The 16599-nt window shown below is 39.2% G+C and overlaps 1 protein-coding gene across 2 annotated transcripts in view; it reads left to right on the top strand.

The window, feature by feature from the left end:
* The window catches only part of BDP1 (B double prime 1, subunit of RNA polymerase III transcription initiation factor IIIB), a 90636-nt gene that overhangs the window by 13047 nt on the left and 60990 nt on the right, over positions 1–16599 (top strand). For both annotated transcript variants that reach the window (XM_054032392.1, XM_054032393.1), the window contains exons 7-14: positions 2432–2526; positions 3120–3174; positions 4141–4284; positions 6367–6648; positions 8346–8517; positions 9641–9797; positions 11359–11441; positions 13340–13502. In XM_054032392.1, the coding sequence (XP_053888367.1) occupies positions 2432–2526; positions 3120–3174; positions 4141–4284; positions 6367–6648; positions 8346–8517; positions 9641–9797; positions 11359–11441; positions 13340–13502 (1151 nt within the window). The remainder of the gene's footprint in view (positions 1–2431; positions 2527–3119; positions 3175–4140; positions 4285–6366; positions 6649–8345; positions 8518–9640; positions 9798–11358; positions 11442–13339; positions 13503–16599) is intronic.

Here is a 16599-nt window from a genome sequence, read left to right on the forward strand (position 1 = left end):
GCCTCCCACCCTGCCATAAAGGTCTCCCCCTTACTTTCACAGAGATTGTGGAGCACACAGCAAGCAGAAATAACAATGGGGAGATTTCTTTGGCTGAGGTCAGAGCGAGTCAGTAGCGATCGCCAGCGACCTTTTAAACGGCCAAATGCACATTCTACCACCATTCTGCACTTGCTCAGCCTGTAGTTAAACAGCTCCTGACTCCTGTCCAGGCTGCCTGTGTATGGCTTCATGAGCCATGGCATTAAGGGGTAGGCTGGGTCCCCAAGAATAACTATTGGCATTTCAACATCCCCAACGGTTATTTTCTGGTCCGGGAAGTAAGTCCCTTGCTGCAGCCCTTTAAACAGAGTAGTGTTCCTGAAGATGCGAGTGTCATGAACCCTTCCCGGCCAGCCCACGTTGATGTTGGTGAAATGTCCCTTGTGATCCACAAGTGCTTGCAGCACCATTGAAAAGTACCCCTTGCGGTTTATGTACTGGGTACCCTGGTGCTCCGGTGCCAAGATAGGGATGTGGGTTCCATCTATTGCCCCACCACAGTTAGGGAATCCCATTGCAGCAAAGCCATTCACTATGACCTACACATCTCCCAGAGTCACTAGCTTTCGTAGCAGCACCTGAGTGATTGCTTTGGCTACTTGCATCACAGCAGCCCCCACAGTAGATTTGCCCACTCCAAATTGATTCCCGACTGACCGGTAGCTGTCTGGCGTTGCAAGCTTCCACAGGGCTATTGCCACTCGCTTCTCAACTGTGAGGGCTGCTCTCATCTTGGTATTCTGGCGCTTCAGGGCGGGGGAAAGCAAGTCACAAAGTTCCAAGAAAGTGCCCTTACGCATGCGAAAGTTTCGCCGCCACTGGGAATCGTCCCACACCTGCAACACTATGTGGTCGCACCAGTTTGTGCTTGTTTCCCGGGCCCAGAATCGGCGTTCCACGGCTATAACCTGCCCCATTAACAGCATGATCTCCAAATCACCGGGTCCCGCGGTTCGATAGAATTCCATGTCCATATCCTCATCACTCTCGTCGCCGTGCTGCCGTAGCCTGCTCCTCGCCGCCTGGTTTTCCAGGTTCTTGTTCAGCATAAACTGCACGATAAGGTGCGAGGTATTTACAATGTTCATGACCGCTGTCTTGAGCTGAGCGGGCTCCAGGCTTGCCGTGGTATGGCGTCTGCACTGTTCACCCAGGAAAAAGGCGCGAAAACGGTTGTCTGCCGTTGCTTCCTGGAGATGGGGGAGGATATACCCAGAACCACCCGCGACAATGTTTTTGGCCCCATCAGGCATTGGGATCTCAACCCAGAATTCCAATGGACGGAGGAGACTGCGGGAACTATGGGATAGCTATGGGATAGCTACCCACAGTGCAACACTCCGGAAATCGAAGCTAGCCCCGGTACATGGACGCACACCGCCAAATTAATGTGCTTAGTGTGGCTGCATACATTCGACTTTATACAATCTGTTTTCCAAATTCGAATTATATAAATTCGGATTAATCCCGTAGTGTAGACATACCCATAGTCAAAAAATGGTATGATCTGCAGAAGCTAAATTATTGGTTTAGAACATGCATTATTTAACTTCAAAGTATACTGTTCACAAAGGCATAGTATAGAGGGAATTGATTTTCCAGGTGGTTAAAAGCTGGTGTGAATGTGAAGCGCTTGATAACCACAGAAGCAACTTATTTTGAGTAAGCTCTTAGAACATGAACTTTATTCCTGATACATGATGATCATTTTTAATTACTTCAGTGTTTATCTTCCTGACTTAATAGCTTACTTTTTGACAAAATTACATTGTTTAAATTTTAGAGAAGAAATCTTCTCCAAACTGCTCTTTACTGGAGTGAATAGTGTTAGTAGTACCTGAATCACCTCTCCCTTCTTCTTAAGTCATGACATGAGGAAAATATTTTTCAGGAGGCATGCTGTTATTTAGTGTATTCCACTGTGAAGGGTGGGGAATCAGAATAATTTAAAGCTTATTGGATATATATTCACTTATAGTAATTAGCTTGATATGTTTTCCATGTTGCTAGATGCTCAGAAGCTACACTGATGCCGTAAGTACCCAGAGAAACATTTATTCAGCATTCCTCAGTAGTATCAAGATGCTTTACAATGTGATGAGCAGAAAAAGTATAAAATAAAGCAAACTCAAATAAAAATAACTTTGAATACAGGGGTAGTTGGGTGAAATGTAACGGCCTGTGGTTTACAGAAGTTCAGATGATCCCTTATGGCCTTAAACTCTGTGAAACTATGAACTGGAATAATGGTCTGGTTTGGAATTTAGCTCTGTCTGAATATATTGGGTATACATATTTTTTTTACTCTTAAATGTAAAGATTTTGGTTCATGTAGTAAAAAGGATGATGGCATTCAATACTTACTTGTGTATGTCTATTTTTGTTACAGAAACTGACATGTTCTTCTTAGCTATTAGCATGGTAGGAACAGACTTCTCTCTCATTGGTCAGCTGTTTCCTCACAGAGCAAGAACAGAGATTAAGGTAAGTAAAGCAGAGAATGATATTACCAGTGCAATTGTCAGCATTTACTTTTGTTCTCAACCTCTTGCATGCTGTTTAAACAGTATTTTAGTATTAATAACTTTTGATGGTATATGGTTCGGGGGTAAAGTTTGTGGTAACAGTACATTTTCAGAATGTAGTTAATATCCAGAGTAATATGTCTGAAATGGATAAGGTGCTTCTTGATCTGATACAAATTAGTTAAACTTCCCAATTTGAAGTAGATACATTTGTAACTCAAACCAGTGTGTTACACCTCTACCCCGATATAACACTAATTCAGATATAACGCAGTAAAGCAGTGCTCCGGGGGGGCAGGGCTGCGCACTCTGGCAGATCAAAGCAAGTTCGATATAATGCAGTTTCACCTATAACACGTTAAGATTTTTTGGCTCCCGAGGACAGCGTTATATCAGGGTAGAGGTGTAGTAACAACTTTATGTCCTTGTGGGCAATGTTTTCACTAACTAAAGGAGTATTTTATCCTAATTTGCTACCTTTTATATCTGTAGTACTGTAACATTTGCTTAGTGGAGAAGGATTAATATAATTTACAATATACATTTTTTCAGAACAAGTTTAAACGTGAGGAAAAAGCAAATGGATGGAGGATAGATAAAGCGTTCAGTAAGTTTTTACTTAACACCTAATCAGAAAAATTTAGTTATGAATATGTAATTTTTTTTGCTTTAGTTTGTTTGATCCAATAAATTAATTCTACAACAGGGTGTTTGTTTGTAATACTTAACATTTAGAGGTTAATGTAGTGGTTAAAGTACAAGACTGAAAGTAAAATTTTTAGCTTTTAGTCACAGCTCTGTTGTTGATTTGGTGTCTAATTTGGGCTAAGCATATACTTTCTCTGTGCCTCAGAGTCTTTCTGTGAAATGGGAAGTAATATTTAACTATCTCACATGTAGGATCCATTAGTTACTAATTGTAGAGCACTCTGAGAATCTTGAATGACAAGTGCTGTATAGGTACTATTGTTACTTTCATGAAATGTCAGGGTCTACTTCATTTAGCACAGTGATATTGTGATGCAACCTGAATATTTGTTGTTTTTTCAGAATTTTCCAAGCGATTATGTGAAACTCTCTCTTGAGCTGTGTCTACACTGCCTCTTTCAGCACTAAAACTTTAGTCGTTCAGGGGTGTGAAAAAACACACCCTTGAGTGACAAAAGTTTTAGCGCTGAAAAGTGCTAGTATAGATAGCTCTTTATTGCCAGGAGCTGCACTCCCGGCGATAAAGCTACCACTGCTTGTTCAGGGTTCGTTTTTTATTGCTGGGAGAGCTTTCCCATGGTGATATAGCATGTCTGCACAGCTCACGTCACAACCTTTGTTTTAAAACTAAACTTCTGCACGCCTAATATGTTACCTCTGGTCTCTGCAAGCTTTCTGAAAGCTTGCAGAGACCAGAGGTAACATATTAAAAATAAACTGACTAGTCATTAAACGTGCAGTATGGAAAGTGGTGGTTGGGCATGGAAATCATAAATGAACTATTTGTTTTAAGAAAGCAGAAGTTTGAATAACTTTATTAACTGTGAAATATTACCTTTTATATTTCACTCTTTTAATTGGACAGAGGAAAAGCGACCATTTGACTTTGAATTCTTTGCCCAGTTGCTTGAGGAGGTACTGGCAGATGAGAAAAAGAGGAAGCAAAAAGCTACTAAAAGACAAAGTTCAAAAGAGAAGAAGCCACACAAATCTCGGAAAAAGCAAAAAGGTACTTAATTTAAAATTTTCTGTTCAAGATAGTAATATGGAACAATACTGTTCTAGTGCTTCACTATTGGGTCATTGAACAAGAAAAAAAATCCTCTAAGAAATGTCATACTTCACTGTTCTGAACAGATTTCTTTCAGGCAATGGGAGACTTGGGTGACATCATTGGATTCCTAAAAGGACTTTTTTCAGTTCTTAATTTGCTCATTTAGAGGATAGTATTAGCCAATTTCTAGAGAGGTATCTTGTATGAAATAAAATTGTACTCCTTATCCAGGTTACAGTTGGTTTGGAATCTTGTATTTCTGTTTTGGAGTATTTCAACTTGATCTGTTAATAAATATCTTCATAGGGTGCTCACAAATTCACTTTAAGGCTTTGCCACAGGCATTGAAAGCCCTTCATATTGATACACTCTTATTTAGGTGATTTTGATTTCTCTAGATCCAATTTCTCATGTTGCTATAGTTTTGACTTGCCCTCACCCACTATAAATTTGCAAGTATAATTCTCTTTAGTGAGATTCATATAGCTGGCTCACTTTCTCAGTTTAAAATATAGCGTAAGATTTATTTTCTTGTTACTCTTAATCTTTTAATTTTTTATAAAGTACTTCAGTGCTTGTGAAAAGAATTTCATTAATTTTTATGCATGTTTTGCTTTAGCAGTAGTGTAAAACTATTTATAGTTTTTAAATGTAATTTTGTGACTCTCTGAACTGTCAAAAGCTGTTTCAGGAAAAATGACATTGAGAACAATATGTGAAAAGTTTTTACAAAGGTGAGACTGTCTAGGAAGTAGCAGCCAAAAAAAGTAATTCTTAAAGACCATTGTTGTCTTTAGAAATTTACTTGCCTGAAATTACTAGATAAGATTATGAATATGAGTTAATGGAAATCATGCTGTCTTTTCCTACCTGGTGGATTTCACACCACATGTAAAATGTTAAGTTTTTAGTTGTGGGCTAAAAAATAAACCTATTTTGTACTTAACGTAGTATAAAAGGCATGTTTCTTTACTCTTGTGTTGCACTTTGGATTTGTCACTTATACTGGTGGGGAGGGGAATGGCAAAAATTAGTGTAAAAATATTAAAATGCAAAGTAAAAACGGGTTTCAGAGTAGCAGCCGTGTTAGTCTGTATCTGCAAAAAGAACAGGAGTACTTGTGGCACCTTAGAGACTAACAAATTTATTTGAGTATAAGCTTTCGTAGTGGGCTGTAGCCCACGAAAACTTATGCTCAAATTTGTTAGTCTCTAAGGTGCCAAAAGTAAAAACAGTTACTCATGGTGTTTAGCACTGTATACAAATCAATATTTTTGCAGTGATTGACTATTGGTATTTCAGAATGTTTTAAAAAGAAAAAAGTAATTGTCATTTTTAGAAGCTATTTCCCAAAACCAGAAAACAATCTGCCTAGAAAGTTTAGGTTCCTAATACTTCTGAGTACTGTAGTATATAGTAAAAGTAATTAGATAAATTCTTTGAACTACCATAGCATAATATGCCATATGTAGCCACAAATTAAGCTCTACCCATGATAGTAGGATTTTTTTCCCCAGGAAGACAAGTACACCTCTACCCCAATATAATGATGTCCTTCGGAGCCAAAAAATTTTACTGCGTTATAGGTAAAACCGCGTTATATCAAACTTGCTTTGATCCGCTGGAACGCGCAGCCCTGCCCCCTGGAGCACTGTTTTACCACATTATATCTGAATTCATGTTATATCGGGGTTAGAGATGTATCTACTTTTCATGTTGTAGTAAAGTCAGTGTAACTACCCAACTTAAAAACCACAAGGACAAAGCGATGTGCATTGAGTACAGAATGACATTTTTAACAGTTTCAGATTCAAGGACTGTCCCCCAAATGTGTGTTGCAGCATCAGTTAACTGGTGCTGAGACTTGATTGCTTCTGGTTGGTTGTTTGCCAAAACATTTCTTTAGGACTCTATTGCTATATCTGACAGCATATTGCCATGGATAGATGAATGCACCAGACATTGATAATGGAAAGACCTTTGAGATTCCTAGTTTATAATGCTAGTATTTACCTGGAACTGTACTGTCTTTGATAGCTAAAGTCAGTGAAGAAGCAGATAATGACCTGGAAGATCCTCAGGGTATCAGAATTTCTGATGCAGAAACAGAAGTGGATGCTGGGACAGCTGAGAAGGAGAATGAAGAATCTCTGAGTGTCTCTGAACAGACAGAAGAACAGATTATATTGGAGCCAGTGACAACCAAGAAGAAGAGGAAAAAGAAGAAAAAAGATGATTCTGAACTGGAAGTGGAGAATCTGGCTGAAGAGGGAGCTGCCCCCACAAAACCAGCTAAGGGGGGGAAATCCGGCAATAAAAGTAAGATTAAAATGCTTAACCATAATCCATCCTTCTGCTGTTGGCATTGTCCCAGTTTGTTGTGCGTTAGCTACCCCGTCGGATTATAAGCCTCAAATTTTAGCCTATAGAAGTACTTGATGTGTTCTCTTTGGGCCTTTGTATGGTATAAAAAATAACATGTAGGTACTATTGTTGGTTTGGAAAGGATGGTAATTGTTTTCATTCAACTTGAGTCTAACAGTTACCATCCTCTCTTAGTTTACCTGTACCCTCTTTAATCCACCTCCTTCTCGGAAGCCTGGGAGAATACACAGTCTTTGCAGTGTGCTCTGAAGATCAACAGACCATTGGGGGAGAAAAGCCCTCAACTAAAGCTCATTTCTCAAAAAATGCCTGGCAGCCAGTCCCCTCTCTTTTTAAACAGGAAGGCGCTTAGCTTCAGTACCTTGGTTGATATCAAGTGCCATTTACTTCATATGGAGAGAGTTCATCTCTTTGGTACCCAGGACTCCAAACCATTTAAGGTTTTGAAGTGAAAACAGATTGAATGACATATGGAAACAAATTGGATCTTTCATTGCAGACCTTGAAGCACAGACATAATTTATGAAGCACCTCTAATCAAGAGCGCTACCACTTTCTGGACTACCTGACGTTTCATGGTGGTCTTTAGATATAACTTCTGATATCACATTACAGCAATCCAATCTATTATGGAATATTGTTTGGTTTAAACCACTGTGGTCGCACAGGTGAGATCTCAGCTATGTTAATAAACAGTATGGATCACCCTCGAAAATGTAGTTGGGAAAAATATATCATGAATTCATAAACCTTTTGGTGAAAATTTTATGTCCTGTTTCATTTTAAAGGGCACTGTCAGGTAGTTTTGGCCCCAAATCTAAAAAATTTTAAACACATCTTCAAACAGCCCCCATTAAAATATTTTATTTTTAAAAAATCCACCTAGTTTTTGTTGAGATGTAGAAATTTTCCTTAGAAGTGTTTAAAACTTTGCAGCATTATTATGTGAAAATTGGATGGTGAAACTGCCTAGAAGTTCCAAACTGAATGGGGTGCAAACCAGTAAATTAAATCTAAATTTTTTTAAACCTCTTTGACTGTTGATTAATGTAGGTAAAGAAAATGTTTAAAATTTTAACCTGAATTCCTTTTCAATTTACTATAAATTACAGTATAACCTTTATAATTACATAAGCCTACAACTTGTCATGGAAAAGGTAGCGTCATTTTTGGTAACGGACAAGTGACATCTGTTCAATTACGCAACCATTATTTAAAACAAAATCTCCAAACGCAATATTGTTTTCTTTGTAGACTTCAAATTTTTCTCAGTTGGAAGAAAGTGACTTTCTTTTTCCTGATTGTAGCAACAAATCTGAATTTAGCCCAAAGTTTCAAACTTTAGCTATCTATACCCATAAGTCTGAACTTTCATAGTGAAATGATTTTTTTTTTTTGGTTGCCTTAATTTTTGAGGTTCCCAGTCAGAAACACTTTAAATGCTAGATTTTTCTGAAATTCAGGTCCCTCTCGGGTGTCTCAAATTGGTTCTCAAAATAACTTCTAAAATTGAAGCCCTATTTTTGTTGTGTGTATTGGTGTTTTCTCTTGTGGATGTTTTGGAATCTGTACCTAACATTACCAGGCATTTTCTGGAAATACATATTAAACACTTAACAATTTGCTAACAGAAAAAAATGCAGTGTCTGGTATGAACAGTGCTAATCGTACTGAATGTGGGGAGGAACTGGATGTTCATAATCAAGAAAATGTGGATGAGACTCCTGTCCTGGTGGAGCAAGAATCACATTCCTGCTTACAACTGAATGATAAAACAGAAGAAAATGATCTCAATTTAGCCAGGTAACTTTTGCTACAAACACAGCAAGAAATGGTTTGATTTTTAAAATTAGTTTTGTTTTGTTACCATCACATTCATTGGTGAAGATGGACAGGATCTTTGGTTTCCATGTGTTGTCAAGCTTTTCCCTCAAGGGTGGTGGACTCACTTGCTTTAATTTTATACCTGCAACATGATCCTTCCCCTGAAAGCCTCCTCTTAACTTAATACAAATTAATGCTAAACCCCCATTTAGTGATTTTTTAAATCCAAAATTTCTCTCATTTTTTGGGATGTACGTCAAGACCAGTGACTTATTCCAAACCTTTCCCTAAAGCTTTAAGAAAAATGTGATGGTACCACGAAAATAGAGCTTAGTAACATTACCGTTGTACTTTGTGGCGGGTGTGGGGAGAAGGGGCGGGTTCTGTACACTTTTTACTATAAAATGTGTCTTCTGTAACACTTGTGGGGAAACAAAACTATACTTAGTTTCATACTGAGTTGAAACAACCAGGTTTTCTGCAAAGATGCAATTGTTTTTGGTCATGAACTTTGAGAAACTTTTTTACAGTATATAGCACTTCACTTTGTGTCACTAATTTCCATGTTTACTAAGGAGATTTTCTTATCACCGTTACACAGATATTTTTGATGTTTTGTAAATGATGAGATATTTGTGGGAGAACTATAACACTTTTAATAAGTCTCTGGGTTGAAGTACAACTTCATTGTGTTGATGAAGCTCTTCTTGATATTCTCTGTTCCATATTAGATTTTCTCCATAAAATGAGAGAGTTCCTGTAGCCAATTCAGAATATTCAAAAGCTTTTTTGCTTTTAAAAGAATTCTTCATCTGTAGTGCTTAAAAGACATTTTATTAAGATTAAACCAAAGCTTTTCAGAGCTTCTGTATTTGGTTGCAAGAACTTTTATATAGACAAAGAGAATGAAGTTGGCAGTCATAAAATTTGGCAGGTTCAATAGAATGCTTAAAATTTCTGCACATTGTCCGGTTGGGCAAATGCACAGTAATAGCACTGTATATTTAATAACTCCATAGTGCAATTTGATCCTGCAGCCCTGATTAACTTGTGTGTGGAAAAAGTACTGATGTTACATTTTCTCTGAATGCCTTATTTTCAGCTTTCAAGATACTAGTGCTGGATTAATAGAAACTGAATCTTCTGAACCAGAAACTCCAGATATCATCTCTGGGTCACAGGATTGGCAACCTTCAAAATCTCAAGCTTCAGGTACCAGAAATGAAAAAGGAAATGGTGAAGAGACCAGTGAAGCAAAGGTACCTTTTGTTGTTATGGATCTTTTTGGTCTCCAGTAATCCTTCTCACATTACTAGTAGCATTCACATAAAATAAAGATTTCTTTGATAAATATCTCATAACATACTCATATACAGCTCAGCACACAAAGTCATTAAACCTGGAAATATCACCAGAAGTTAAATTAGTTGCCAGTCAGTGGGATAAATTATTTTTATTGGTTTTATTTTAGTAGACCAAAGTGATTCAAGGAATATCATGTTTGGATTGGGTTTATCTCATAGTGCAAAAATTTAAAGGTGCTGTTTAAACTGTTCATTAGCTTTCCAAAACAAAGACTATGAAGGAGAAAATTCCACTATTAAAATTCAATGTTTTCCGTTGTCTTGGAGCCCAGTCCTGCAGGGACTTGGTACCATGTGCTTGCTAGAATAACTAGGAATGCCTGTCTGAAGGAGTCCTTTAATATTTTAATCGTTCTAAGACAAATAATGGTCTTGTGGCTGAAGCCTGGGAGGGGTCAGGAGATACTACCTATGCTACCTTGGGGAAGTCGCTTAAACTCTTGACCCTCAATTTCACCATTCATTTATATTTAAAAAATAAGTAAACTTCCCCATTTTTACTGGGAGGTTGGCTAATTCTAATCTTTGTGAAGCACCTTGAATTCCTTGAGTAGGAAGAAATACAACACTCTTCTGCCTCAGAAGAATTGAAGTGGACAGAATAGCCTAGACTCTGTAATGTGCCTCAGTCCTGCCTACAAACCAGAACTAAGCAGATATGTTTTCAGCAGGGCCGGCTCTGGCTTTTTTGCCGCCCCAGGCAAAAAAGCCTCCCCCGGCCCCCCGGCGGGGAGCGCAGCAGGGGAGGGCGCCAAGCCTGGCCACGGCCCCGCTCTCCCCGGGTGAGCGCTGCCCCCTCTAGGTGCCGCCCCAAGCACATGCTTGGAGGGCTGGTGCCTGGAGCCGGCCCTGGTTTTCAGGCCAACTAGCTATGACAATATATTGCTATTGTAACAGGAAGGACAGCCTTAAGAAAAGCCTGGAGTCTCAAGTCATCACAATCAGAATGCTTATGTTACGATCAGTAATGTTTTTACGTTGTAGATTACATGTGCTGTGGTTAAGTGAATTTAATTTGATGCATAATGAATCTCCTTTGCAATCTGAAAATGTCAAACCATTCAGTATAGGAAATACACCCCTTTGAGGATATTTATGTGATGAAACAACTGTAGATAAAAGGAGAAAAATAATTTTATGTAGCAGAAATGCTTTTGTTCTTATATAATAGGTAGATTTTATATTTTGCTATATCTGTTGATCAAGAATAATTCCCTTTATCATTCTTGCTTTTTGCAATAATGCCTAGTGATCTCTGGTGGAAAGATTATTTAAAGCCTACAGCCAACATAGTTAAAATTGGTACTAGAATCTCACTCATTTGATTTAACTGAAAGATGAAAGAGAAGCCTTGTTTTCACTTTCATTTGACACCAATATTTAACGGTCTTGTAGCAAGAGTTTCTTCACTATTGCAGGAATCAGGAATTCTAAATATTACTTTGTTTCCACATAGAACAATGAAGTATGTGATTTATATAAACCGGATGAAAAGGAAAGTACAGCAGGAAAAAGCCATGATTCTAAATCTGAAACAATGTAAGTAGTTATTCTGCCTAGCAGTAATATTCTACTGAGAGTTAAATCTATATTTCTCTAATTTGGGGGTGGGGTAGGTATGTGTGTTATAAAATCTGTTCACATGGCACAACAGGTGGTCTTTTGTTCCTCTTTATTTTAAAAATACTTCAAATAGAACTAAGTTTCTGTTGCCAAAGAATGGTGCTTATAGTAAACTTCAAAATGTTGCATAGGGACAAGTAAGTTATTTTGGTTTTAATGAGAGTTACGGCTTGTGCAACTTAGGCCTGGTCTACATGAGGGGTGTGTGTGTGGGGGGGAATCGATCTAAGTCACACAACTTCAGCTACGTGAATGAAGTCGACGTACTTAGATCTACTCACCGCGGTGTCTTCACTGCGGTGAGTTGCTCTCCTGTCTACTCCACCTGCGCCTCTCGCTCCGGTGGAGTACCGGAGTCGACGGGAGTGCACTCGGTGGTTGATTTATCGCATCTATACTAGACGTGATAAATCGACCCCTGGTGGAGCGATTGCTGCCCGCCGATCCTCCGGGTAGTATAGACGAGCCCTTAGTATACCAAGACCTTGGGGGTTCATTGTCAGGATAATAGCGCTGAATGAGTAAGGGGTGAGGATTGAATTAATCTAGTATGTAGTAGTGTACTATTCAGATCTTCTGATCATTATGCCATACTACAGCATACTAACTTCCTTCTGCTGTCTCCAACCTAGGGCCTGATCTACACTAACCCCCCAATTCGAACTAAGATACGCAACTTCAGCTTCGTGAATAACGTAGCTGAAGTCGACGTACCTTAGTTCGAACTTACCACGGTCCAGACGCGGCAGGCAGGCTCCCCTGTCGACTCCGCGTACTCCTCGCACCGAGCAGGATTACCGGAGTCGACGGGGAGCACTTCTGGGTTCGATTTATCGCGTCCAGACAAGATGAGATAAATTGAACCCAGAAGTTCGATTGCCTGCCGCCGAACCAGCGCGTAAGTATAGACAAGCCCTAGGACTACTGCCTTTTTCGTGTTTTGTGTCAAGCTGCATTAGGATTGTAACTGGAATTTAATCAAACACACAACAGTATACAAAACTTATTTTTATTAAACAGCGCAACCTTAAATGCTTTGATAAGAGAAGTTTATGTATCCAGAACATGTTTCAAATTTACAACTAAAGTATTTATTAAAGGAATAGAGGAATTAACTGTAGTCAATTAAACTGATTATTTCAGGTAAGCCTGAGAAAATTTTCAAATATGCCTAAGTGAAAGTCTTGTCTAAGTCTCCTGAAAATGAGAGAGTCTCCTAAATTACTTAGGCTGACCTATTGTGCTATATTTATAAAGCTTGACCTCAAAAGTTAAATGTTTTCCACCTGATTCTTTCTTTATATAGGAAAGCAGCCTTTAATTCTGAGTTTTTAATAGAGGTTCATGGATTCAGCATATTTTTTACTTAAATGTTTTAAGAGATTATGAGTTTAGGCCTTAACATATTTTGTGTTAAATTCCGATTTCATTTTAAATAGGTTTATTTTTAAAAAGAAAACTTATTATAATTCAAATAACCATAAAAATAATTTTTTACTTTTCAAAAAAAATATTTTTTTATCCACCCTGGAACTGTTACATTTTCTAATATTCTCTTTGAAGGTGTGGCCCCATACAGTGCAGAAAACTAGTAAACTTATGAAGAGTGTCCTTACACACTTACAAAAGATTCTGTACTTTCAAGAAATAAAGCATACTCACAAATGGCATAGAACACAGTAATGATTTCTGTCAGTTACTGTTTTATTGTATGTAATATGTAGATAACATGTTTTTGGAGGATATATTTGATCATATAAAGTACTGAATTTCTTTGCTGTGAATATTATAAGCTATTGTTTTTGTATCTTAAGGGAAACTGAAAAAGCTGCTGCTGGAAAGCCATCCGTGAGAGGACGCCTGCAGAGACCTAAACCCAACTTAGCAAGGGCATCTGGAAAGACAGAAGCAGCAGTCCAAGAGAAATCTGAGGTCAAGAATTCTTCTTCAGAGCCTACAGAAGGGGCTGAAAAAATGGTGGGGAGCAGCAATGTTAATTGCAAATGCTAACAATTTCGTGTTATATCCACTTGTAAAAGTTGATCTCCTAAACCTTGGTGACCTATTCTGTGGCTCATCTGACTACTTGTATAGCAATTGCTTATACATAGATGATCAAGTCAAGCATGTTGGTTTTAGTGATTAGCAGCATATCTGATTACTTCATATCTGAAGCAGTTGAGCTTTATCCAAAGAGGGCATGGAATGTCAAAACCAGGGGATGGACTTAGTGGATCTCTCACAAGATAGGCTATGTTTGAAGCTTGTTCTTGGCACCTGGATGTGAAATTGAGGTTCCTTAGCGGAATTGTCCCAAAGCGGTGACTTGAACTGAGATGATGGCTCGGTAGATTAAACACATTTTTGAATAGGGGTAGATGTGACATGTCTTGCACCTTAAGGAGCAGATTCTGCAAGGTGACTTGTCACCTAATGTCAGGAGGGTTGATATTGGACAGAACAGGCAGCCAGGCCAGGTTAGTTGGTTAATGGTACCTATTATATGCATGGTTTCATGTAGCTGAGTGTCTGTTAGTCCTGTATGAAAAGAGCTTACTGGAGAGTAATACTCTGCTACAAAATAGCATAAGGCGAAGCCCAGAGTTTGTGTTTGTACATTAGCTCTCAAGGTAGAACCAGCTAATTTGCTGATATGGTTGTTGGCTGTTTTTATTTTCAGCAACATCTTAGTAAGGCATTCCTGGGAAATCAAGATGTGATCCAGTGTGACACCCAGATACACTGGCTTTGGGTCATTGTCCAGCCTGTGTCCATTCGGGAAGATATTGAGCTGTTTGTTGGCCTTTGTGTGGTATAGAGGAAAGCAACTGAATGCCGTCTTTGTTGGTGATAGGTTTAAATCTCCATCTTTTATAATAGTGAGCCATACCTTTCATATTAGCATTCGGGACTTCTTCTGTGTGACTGAAATCCTGGTTCTTTACTGCCAGGCAGATTAGTGTGAATCTAAAATGCAGTGATTGGGAAGGTTCTTTCAAGTAATTTGTACATACAACTTAGTAAAGTGATGGGGAAGTAGTAATTTTGCAAGTCACTGGGCATTTTCAGGTTTTGGCAGGACTATTACTTTTGCTCTCTGCTAGATCTTGGGTATTTTATTCTTGTGGGTGACGTGAGTTAGAAACATGGGTAGCCATTGTCTGCTAGTTTTCCCTTATTCTTCAGCAACTTGGTGGAGTTGTTATCAAGGCCACAGGCTTTACCTGTTTTCAGTGTTTTGATTGCCCATTCTATTTCATCTGTAGTGAAAGGCTGGAAGTCTTTTCAGTATCAGGTATACCCTCTTTGTATTGCACCATTTGTTCTTTATCTCTCCTTCAAACTTTCTGTCCTTCATCCATTTCTGCGGAATTTGTCTGGGGGATAACAATACTATGTGGAGAGACTGAACAATGGCATTGTGCTGGAGGCTTCTGAGCAGCACCAAGTTTTCTGATTAGTGCCCAGGCTTTGCTGTTGTCTCTTGATATGTTTAGTTCCATGGTAGATTGCTCCCATCTTGCTCTTATAGAAGTGTTCAAGCTGTCTAAAAGATGTGTGGTGATGTCTGGATTGCCACGTCTTCAGGTTGCTTGAGGAGTTCTGCAAACTTGTCATCTAGGCAGGGAATATAGGTCTTATAACTCAGGCCGTACTTCATTTGCGATATTGCTAAAATTGCGGATCCTGCAATATTAGGCCTCCATCACAATTTTGATTTTAATTAGCTTACTTTGCACAGTCTACAATTTTGCATACATTTTGAGTATGCAGTTAGTATTGTACTTATTGAGGTTGCAGGAACAAACCATCCCGATGTGTAGAAAGAATAGTAAATATGGCAGGCGACCAGCTTGGCTAAACAGTGAAATCCTTGCTGATCTTAAACGCAAAAAAGAAGCTTACAAGAAGTGGAAGATTGGACAAATGACCAGGGAGGAGTATAAAAATATTGCTCAGGCGTGCAGGAGTGAAATCAGGAAGGCCAAATCACACTTGCAGTTAGCAAGAGATGTTAAGAGTAACAAGAAGGGTTTCTTCAGGTATGTTAGCAACAAGAAGAAAATCAAGGAAAGTGTGGGCCCCTTACTGAATGAGGGAGGCAACCTAGTGACCGAGGATGTGGAAAAAGCTAATGTACTCAATGATTTTTTTGCCTCTGTCTTCACGCACAAGGTCAGCTCCCAGATTGCTGCACTGGGCAGTACAGCATGGGGAGAAGGTGACCAACCCTCTGTGGAGAAAGAAGTGGTTCGGGACTATTTAGAAAAACTGGACGTGCACAAGTCCATGGGGCCGGATGCGCTGCATCCGAGGGTGCTAAAGGAGTTGGCGGGTGAGATTGCAGAGCCATTAGCCATTATTTTTGAAAACTCATGGCGATCGGGGGAGGTCCCAGATGACTGGAAAAAGGCTAATGTAGTGCCCATCTTTAAAAAAGGGAAGAAGGAGGATCCGGGGAACTACAGGCCAGTCAGCCTCACCTCAGTCCCTGGAAAAATCATGGAGCAGGTCCTCAAGGAATCAATTATGAAACATTTAGAGGAGAGGAAAGTGATCAGGAACAGTCAGCATGGATTCACGAAAGGGAAGTTGTGCCTGACTAACCTAATTGCCTTCTATGATGAGATAACTGGCTCTGTGGATGAGGGGAAAGCAGTGGATGTGTTATTCCTTGACTTTAGCAAAGCTTTTGATACGGTCTCCCACAGTATTCTTGCCGCCAAGTTAAAGAAGTATGGGCTGGATGAATGGACTGTAAGGTGGATAGAAAGCTGGCTAGATCGTTGGGCTCAACGGGTAGTGATCAATGGCTCCATGTCTAGTTGGCAGCCGGTTTCAAGTGGAGTGCCCCAAGGGTCGGTCCTGGGGCCGGTTTTGTTTAATATCTTTATTAATGATCTGGAGGATGGTGTGGACTGCACTCTCAGCAAGTTTGCAGATGACACTAAACTAGGAGGTGTGGTAGATACACTAGAGGGTAGGGATCGGATACAGAGAGACCTAGACAAATTAGAGGATTGGGCTGAAAAAAACCTGATGAGGTTCAACAAGGACAAGTGCAGAGTCCTGC

This window comes from Malaclemys terrapin, chromosome 6 (genome assembly GCF_027887155.1).
Source record: "Malaclemys terrapin pileata isolate rMalTer1 chromosome 6, rMalTer1.hap1, whole genome shotgun sequence".
Taxonomy (NCBI): Eukaryota; Metazoa; Chordata; order Testudines; family Emydidae; genus Malaclemys; species Malaclemys terrapin.